The 8,942-nt window shown below is 35.7% G+C and overlaps 1 protein-coding gene and 1 pseudogene across 1 annotated transcript; one reads left to right on the top strand and one right to left on the bottom strand.

Moving 5' to 3' along the window:
• Positions 1-55: 55 nt before the first annotated feature.
• Positions 56-2,443, bottom strand: LOC113076535 (N-acetylmuramoyl-L-alanine amidase-like; annotated as a pseudogene).
• A 3,088-nt stretch (positions 2,444-5,531) lies between these two features.
• Positions 5,532-7,811, top strand: LOC113076534 (N-acetylmuramoyl-L-alanine amidase-like). Its single transcript, XM_026249231.1, has 5 exons — positions 5,532-5,632; positions 5,765-6,574; positions 6,966-7,176; positions 7,293-7,587; positions 7,713-7,811. The coding sequence occupies exons 1-5, from the start codon at positions 5,578-5,580 to the stop codon at positions 7,725-7,727; spliced, it is 1,386 nt and encodes a 461-aa protein (XP_026105016.1). The 5' UTR covers positions 5,532-5,577; the 3' UTR covers positions 7,728-7,811.
• Positions 7,812-8,942: the final 1,131 nt, after the last annotated feature.

An 8,942-nucleotide genomic window follows, 5' to 3' on the forward strand; every position in this document is an offset into this window, starting at 1 on the left:
AAATTTCTCATGACACGTGAAGAAAAAATAATAAAACACGAAACAATAGATATGATTTTTTATTATGCATTTATTATAAGTGATACATATAGCACATGTACTGTTTTCCAAAGACACAATTAGATGTTCATTGTTGATGTCACAGTCATCAAGGCAAATAACTCTGTAGAGAAAAGCAGAGAAACACACACAGACACACAGTTATGGTCTGAACTGTGACCACAATCTATTTGGAGAAGTCAGATCTTCATAAATACAATAAATCCTAAGAATCAGCAATCTTTTTACCTCCCAATGAGACCAGTTCTGGATTTCACGGTAGAGGGAGTTTCCAGGGCATTCTGTGGAATCGGCTTGTCTGTGTCCGTACAAGCTGTAATATGAGGACAGTCTGCCTCCGTTCACAGCACAGCTTGCTGAAGTCGTACCTCACCATGTCCAGCGCACTCCTGATGGGGAGCGTGGAGGTATAATCTCCAATGAAACAGACACCATAGCTTATGGAGTTGTACCCGTAAGCATGGGCACCGACCCAATTCCAGCCTCGGCCTTCATACAGGTTTCCATCAGAACCTGCAACAAAACTACAAACAAACAACAATAGTGATTAGAAATGACACTTATTCTGTACAGCACATGAAATACTGTTAAAGGGCTTTATGGTACAGAATGTTGTCTAACAAACCAGGACTTTCGCTAACCTGTATCCAATGTCAGACCATCCATTGGTTTGCTGGTGGTAGCGCTGCATGGAGCGCATGTCACTGGCACATTGATCAGAAGGTGGTGCAAGGCTTGGAGTCGGTTGAATATTGTGGTGGATGAAAAGAATACGGCACAGGAGGACAGATAGGAGGGAGAACCAATGAAAGCTGCAGCTCCCCATTGAGACCGAGTGACGATCTTGGGGCAGACTTTTTAGGAGGAAAAGAATGAGTAAAAGATGAGTAAAAGAATGTAAATAACCACAGTTGTAAATTGCTAATAATTGAGTCACTGTAAAAAAAAAAAAAAAAAAAAAACATTATAAAATGTATTTATATCAGTATACAATATTTTTAAATATTGTATAAGTAATAAGAGTAAATAATATATATATATATATATATATATAGATATATATATATATATATATATATATATATATATATATATATATATAATAAAAAAAAGTTTTTCAGTCAGTTTAATGTTTGGTTTCTTCTATTTATTATTATTTTATTACTTATTTATTGCTATGAAATACTAAATTAAAAGTGAATATTGTTAAATAAAGGCGATGTATTTAAATAAATATATAACATTTTTTATAAAATAATAAATTGATCAGAGAATAAATAAACTGGATTACTCACCTGCATATACATGAACAAACTGGTCAAGCCTTCGTTCATGACATCATCCAGCCTCTTCCTCTCAGACTCGTTTAAGTTGCGGTGAACTGTTAGAGCCTGGACCCATCTGGCTTTTCAGCGAAGAAGAAGCTGACGAACTTTTTGAAGTTCATCCTTCGTTTTTGACTGATCAGACGGGGCGATGCGTTCAACCCTGCGGCGTCAGGCTGGTGACTGTAGTAACTCTTCAGCAGGTCACTCAGCGATCGCTCATGATATTAGACGTGGAAACATCTGACCCAGAATGAACCCGTCTATACCTCCGATTATTAGGGCGTCTGTGGCCAAGGAGGGCAAATCAGAGAGACTGTAGACATTTTGGGGATGAGATGCTATCCCAGAACCCTTTAGTGCCAAAAAGGAAGAGTGGTTTGTTCATTGTGGACATGATGTAGAAATGAAGTGACCAGGTTGTGGGTCAAGGTTAAAGGATAAAGGCCTTGGACGGTGGACTGCAGCCCAGCCCTCAAGTCCAAGGAGCATTGGGGCCAACGCCACATTTGAACCATCTAACGTGAGAACCACACCTTTCTCCTTCCCCATCTCTGACAGGCTGTGATTAATGACCTCGCTAACATAAGAAGTGACTGATTGGATCTGACACAAGGTCATGTGCATCACTGAGGTCACCGAGGTATCGCTTGATGAGGTCTGTAATCAAAGCCAGCAGCCTTACGTAGACCTTTCACCACATCGAGCATCTGAAGACCTGGATTCACAGCCTCAATGCTCTCCACGGCTCTGATGAAGTCCTTCATGTGCTTGGTGGTGGTGGCTGATGGAAAAACCAGAGGGAAAAACACAGAAAACAAGAACATTTACATTTTTACTCAACCACAGACATTAAAGATATCATTATGAGTCAATCAAAATAAACTTTGGTAACATATCTAGCGCTTGCACACATAAATAAACCAGTAATTATTCTGGTGACTAGAAAACTGAATATCTGACTTACCTTCAGCAAACACCCCAAGCAAAGAAAGAAGCAGACACAAATGCCAATCCATGATGACAGATCTCGAGAACACTGAAGAGTCTCTGTACACTCGGTCCGGTTATGATACTATCCTGCATTTCATACGCCTTATAAATACATGCTAACCACTTACGTAAACACTTGCTGATAAACGAGTGTGTTCCATGATATAAAGATTTAGCTTTGAGAAAGTGACAGATGCTTTCAATCTGTCTTAAATAAACTTGCAGTTGAATAAACCACCCATGATATTAATGAATATATCAAGAATCTTCAAATCTTGCATCACATTAAAGTCTATTGTATTCTATAAAAGTGTAAGTGAATTATGGTAAAGGGGAAAACTACACTTCATTTTAACAATTCGTAACACTTTACAGTAAGGTCCTAATAAATACATTAATTAACATTACCAATGTAAACATTTAAAAGATTAAGAAACTGTTTAGAAATATTTTTCATGCTAGCTAATGCAGTTAATAACTAATAAGCTAATGTTAACAAATGGAACCATATTGTAAAGTGTTAACATTTACATAATGTTTACATTTATACTTTCAGATTATTCAACGGGACTTAAAAAATGAGAAATATTATAACATCAATTTCAAACCTTTCCTTTTTATGTTATCTTAAAGTTAAGGGTTTTCTTATTGCTAGTAATCAGATTTTTAAAAATGAGTTTAGAAAAAATAACAGTATTAGTTCTTCTTGTGAATAAGTGGAAACTGTTGATTGATAAAGCTTCTATTTTTTCTTATCAACCTTCATCACGAGCTTAAACAACATTACAAATGGAAAAATGGCTAGATTTTTTCATGGACATTTGTTAAATTTTAAATCATGAAACAGAGCTTGATTTAAACAACATTAGCCATTTCATTTTCATTATATTTATAGATGTAAATAAATATATGTGACCTTGGAGCACAAAACCAGTCATAAGTGGCATGGGTATAATTGCAGCAATAGCCAAAAATAAATTTTATGGGTCACAATTACTGATTTTCCTATTATGCCAAAAATCATATGTTTATTAAGCAAAGATCATGTTCCGTGAAGATTATTTGTACATTTGTAAAAAAAAAAAAAGAAGGCACGTGACGCTGTAATCCAAGTGATGAGAGCAGTATACGGAGAGACGTGAGATGACTTTCTTTTAGCCTGTTTTTTTTATTTAGAGATTCATTTTGTTCCCACTTTGTTGCAGTTTGTTGATTTGATAAATAACGTCTGTTTTTGCTTTTCAGATAAAATTGTGGTTTCAGTTTAATATGTTGCAGGCTCATTTATTGGTAATAAATAATTGAGAGCCAATTAGAGAGCACTGAGAGCAAGCATCAAGGGAGCAAGCTACTGAAACGTTGCACGCACAAATAAGAAGATATGCACACATACAAAAACGTATTAAGTGCAAAATGTATTTTTGTGCACTCAAAATACTTTCTTCTTTCTTCTCAAGACAAACATTTTCTCCACAAAACTCAGTTCGCGCATGTGCAAATCGCAGATTTGTGGCAGAGATCTAATCCCATAGAGGAGAAGGGGGAAAGGACTGTCTCCAATATCTTTTTAATTAGCTGCAATACCCATTTCAGCCGCTAGCGGTCAATATTACACACTTCACCTTTAATCACCGTGACCGTGTAATCACATGCATCATAATCATCATCACATGCACTATTGCTTTAACCTAGAACAGCTTGCATTAGTACATATTTATTTTTAAATCTATAATTTAATTTAAAAGATGTAGGCCTAATATGAGGTGTAATGAATAAACACCTTGTATAATAACAGAATTGACTTATTATACAAAAAATACACATTCATAATCAAATGTTAACTGCTTGTAAACGTTTCAAAAGCATCTCCTGCAGAAAGGAAAAATTGTTAAATATTTCAAGTCATTACGAAATGTTGATTTTGACCCATTTTACTTACAAAATGTGATAGGCCTGGTATGTGAAGCAGACAATTCAGTTAATATGCTTAAATTAATCTGGAACTGGCTGACTTTAGTACTAATTCAAGCCTCCCATCAAGTTGATTTCTGATTAGAAAACATGATTATGAGCTGCAAATTTCAGCAGCATGAAAACACCTGAAAAAATAATTATAATTTTTATTACACCTTTAAATTATTAGAAATATCCATGATTCTGTACTTCAATATTGAAATGAAACACCCACAATCTGAATTTTTGGACCTCCTTTCTAATTATGCAGTTGAAGAAAATATACTAAGATCGAATTAAATAGAAAAGAGCCATAGTTTTGATCCTTTGATAGGTTCTTTGAATTGAGCCATGTTTCATGAGTTTCTTGTCTTTTTCTTTTTCTTTTTTGTATGCAAATAAACCGACTGTCACTTTTCTATTTTTGTGATTTGGTTATGTTGTTTACCTTGTGATAAACCATATCGTAAGGTAAATTACCTTGTGATGAAGCCTATCAAAGGCTGATATAGATTAAGGAAAAAAATAGAAGCTTTATCTATCAACAGTTTCCACTTATTCACAAGAAGAATTAATAAAAAAAATATCTTTGCTGTTACTTAATATATCTGAAGATTTATTAGCAATAAGAAAACACTTTCTGTAATAATGGTTTGAAATGGGTGTTGTAGTATAAATGTAAACATAAATCAGTAATGCTTTACAATATACATTTATTAATTTCAGTTACATTTGAAACATTTACTAATACACTATTAAAATCAAAAGTTGTATCTGTTAGTTTAGAGCTAATTTATTCTAACAACTGTACTGTACTATTTATTGATACTGTAACAAATGTATTGCTCACTGGTAATGTTAATTAGTGCATTAACTGATGTTAACTAATGGGACTTAATTATAAAGCATTATGCATAATTCAGATGAAGTGTAGTTTTCCCCTTTACCATAATTCACTTACACTTTTATAGAATACAATAGACTTTAATGTGATGCAAGAATTGAAGATTCTTGAAATATTCATTAATATCATGGGTGGTTTATTCAACTGCAAGTTTATTTAAGACAGACTGAAAGCATCTGTCACTTTCTCAAAGCTAAATCTTTATATCATGGAACACACTCGTTTATCAGCAAGTGTTTACATAAGTGTTAGCATGTATTTATAAGGCGTATGAAGTGCAGGATAGTATCATAACCGGACCGAGTGAACAGAGACTCTTCAGTGTTCTCGAGTTCTGTCATCATGGATTGGCATTTGTGTCTGCTTCTTTCTTTACTTGTGGTGTTTGCTGCTGAAGGTAAGTATATTTTCTTTTCTTTCTTTTTTTAAATGTATTTAATGACTCATAAATTATTTCTTTAATGTCTGTGGTTGAGTAAACATTTAAATGTTCTTGTTTTCTGTGTTTTTCCCTCTGGTTTTCCATCAGCCACCACCACAAAGCACATGAAGGACTTCATCAGAGCCGTGGAGAGCATTGAGGCTGTGAATCCAGGTCTTCAGATGCTCGATGTGGTGAAAGGTCTACGTAAGGCTGCTGGCTTTGATACAGACCTCATCAAGCGATACCTCGGTGACCTCAGTGATGCACATGACCTTGTGTCAGATCCATCAGTCACTTCTTATGTAAGCGAGGTCATTAATCACAGCCTGTCAGAGATGGGGAAGGAGAAAGGTGTGGTTCTCACGTTAGATGGTTCAAATGTGGCGTTGGCCCCAATGCTCCTTGGACTTGAGGCTGGGCTGCAGTCCACCGTCCAAGGCCTTTATCCTTTAACCTTGACCCACAACCTGGTCGCCTCATTTCTACATCATGTCCACAATGAACAAACCACTCTTCCTTTTGGCACTAAAGGGTTCTGGGATAGCATCTCATCCCCAAATGTCTACAGTCTCTCTGATTTGCCCTCCTTGGCCACAGACGCCCTAATAATCGGAGGTATAGACGGGTTCATTCTCGGGTCAGAAGTTTCCTCGTCTAATGATCATGAGCGATCGCTGAGTGACCTGCTGAAGAGTTACTACAGTCACCAGCCTGACGCCGCAGGGTTGAACGCATCGCCCCGTCTGATCAGTCAAAAACGAAGGATGAACTTCAAAAAGCTCGTCAGCTTCTCTTCGCTGAAAAGCCAGATGGTCCAAGCTCTAACAGTTCACCGCAACTTAAACGAGTCTGAGAGGAAGAGGCTGGATGATGTCATGAACGAAGGCTTTGACCAGTTTGTTCATATATATGCAGGTAAGTAATCCAGTTTATTTATCCTCTGACCAATTTATTATTTTATAAAAAAATTATATATTTATTTAAATACATCGCCTTTATTTAACAATATTCACTTTTAATTTAGTATTTTCATAGCAATAAATAAGTAATAAAAATAATAATAAATAGAAGAAACCAAACATTAAACTGACTGAAAAACTTTTTTTATTATATATATATATATATATATATATATATATATATTTACTCTTATTACTTATACAATATTTAAAATATTGTATACTGATATAAATACATTTTTATAATGTTTTTTTTTTACAGTGACTCAATTATTTAGCAATTTACAACTGTGGTTATTTCCATTATTTTACTCATCTTTTACTCATTCTTTTCCTCCTAAAAACAGTCTGTCCCAAGATCGTCACTCGGTCTCAATGGGGAGCTGCAGCTTTCATTGGTTCTCCCTCCTATCTGTCTCTCCCTGTGCCGTACCTTTTCATCCACCACACATATCAACCCTCCAAGCCATGCACCACCTTCGATCAATGTGCCAGTGACATGCGCTCCATGCAGCGCTACCACCAGCAAACCAATGGATGGTCTGACATTGGATACAGGTTAGGAAAGTCCTGGTCTGTTAGACAACATTCTGTACAATAAAGCCCTTTAACAGTATTTCATGTGCTGTACAGAATTAGTGTCATTTCTAATCACTATTGTTGTTTGTTTGTAGTTTTGTTGCAGGTTCTGATGGAAACCTGTATGAAGGCCGAGGCTGGAATTGGGTCGGTGCCCATGCTTACGGGTACAACTCCATAAGCTATGGTGTCTGTTTCATTGGAGATTATACCTCCACGCTCCCCATCAGGAGTGCGCTGGACATGGTGAGGTACGACTTCACAAGCTGTGCTGTGAACGGAGGCAGACTGTCCTCATATTACAGCTTGTACGGACACAGACAAGCCGATTCCACAGAATGCCCTGGAAACTCCCTCTACCGTGAAATCCAGAACTGGTCTCATTGGGAGGTAAAAAGATTGCTGATTCTTAGGATTAATTTTATTTATGAAGTTCTGACTTCTCCAAATAGATTGTGGTCACAGTTCAGACCATAACTGTGTGTCTGTGTGTGTTTCTCTGCTTTTCTCTACAGAGTTATTTGCCTTGATGACTGTGACATCAACAATGAACAACTAATTGTGTCTCTGGAAAACAGTACTTCACTCATAATAAATGCATAGTAAAAATCATATCTATTTGTTCGTGTTTTTCTTTCACATAACATTATAAATGAATCTAGTCTAATAATCGAAGGCAAACTGGCAAAAATGTAATTTGCCTTGAATACTTCTGGTCGAAAACAAAGTTCTTTTACAAAAGTGATAATGTTAATGTACATTATTTTGATCTTTTGATCTTTAATTTGACCTTATTTTTACATTGATAGAATGTAATAAAAATCAGAAAATGTAGCTAATATGAATTTTGTATATTTACAAATCTAACTATGCTGTGGTAGAATAAAATAATTAAATATCTTTTTGATCAAACACAATAGACTGTGTGTATAGTTCTGCGGAAAAGTGTTTGTGTCTTGATTTCATCTGTGTTTATATATATATATATATATATATATATATATATATATATATATATATATATATATATATATATATATATATATATATATATATATATATAAATCTCATACTAAATTGTTACAAAAATAAAAACAAAATTTAACAGGATCCAAGGAGTGTCAAGGGTGTATCAAAAAGCACAGAACACAGTTAACAGATACAGAGACAACCAGGGAAGACCACCGGAACAGCCTTGGACCTCAACTGGCAGAATATCATCAGAGGAAGCAGCAAGAGCAGGCAGCTGGAGAGAACCGAGAAAGGCACCACAGACCTGAGCTTAGATACTTGACTGCAGACTCTGAAGGGGATCAGGTTCCAGGCAAGGGAAACCAGTGGCAGCAACTTACGGGAACAGGTCTGGATGGGAACTCTAACAATACAAGAAAACAAAACAGGACAAGGCACCACAGGAACACAATGACAGGCAGGGGCATAGAAAACAAAAACAAAAGATCCAGAAAAAAAAAGAAATTAGGAAATAATTAAATTGACCAACACAAATAACAAAATAAATAAATAAATAAAAATATCAACCAAAAATGAAAACATAAAAATTGACCAAATACAAAAACAAGTAGCAGGACAAGAACGAAGAACTATAACAAAGGACTAGATGGGACAAGGGCAGAAGACCAACCAAGACCAAGGAGACAGGAACCACATCCACAGACAGAGATAGTGACTGTGCAGATAGGAGTGACCACAAACTGGCAAAAACAAGGGGGTAAGGGAAACTATAA

The sequence above is a fragment of the Carassius auratus genome, unplaced genomic scaffold (genome assembly GCF_003368295.1).
Source record: "Carassius auratus strain Wakin unplaced genomic scaffold, ASM336829v1 scaf_tig00020682, whole genome shotgun sequence".
NCBI classification, from domain to species: domain Eukaryota; kingdom Metazoa; phylum Chordata; class Actinopteri; order Cypriniformes; family Cyprinidae; genus Carassius; species Carassius auratus.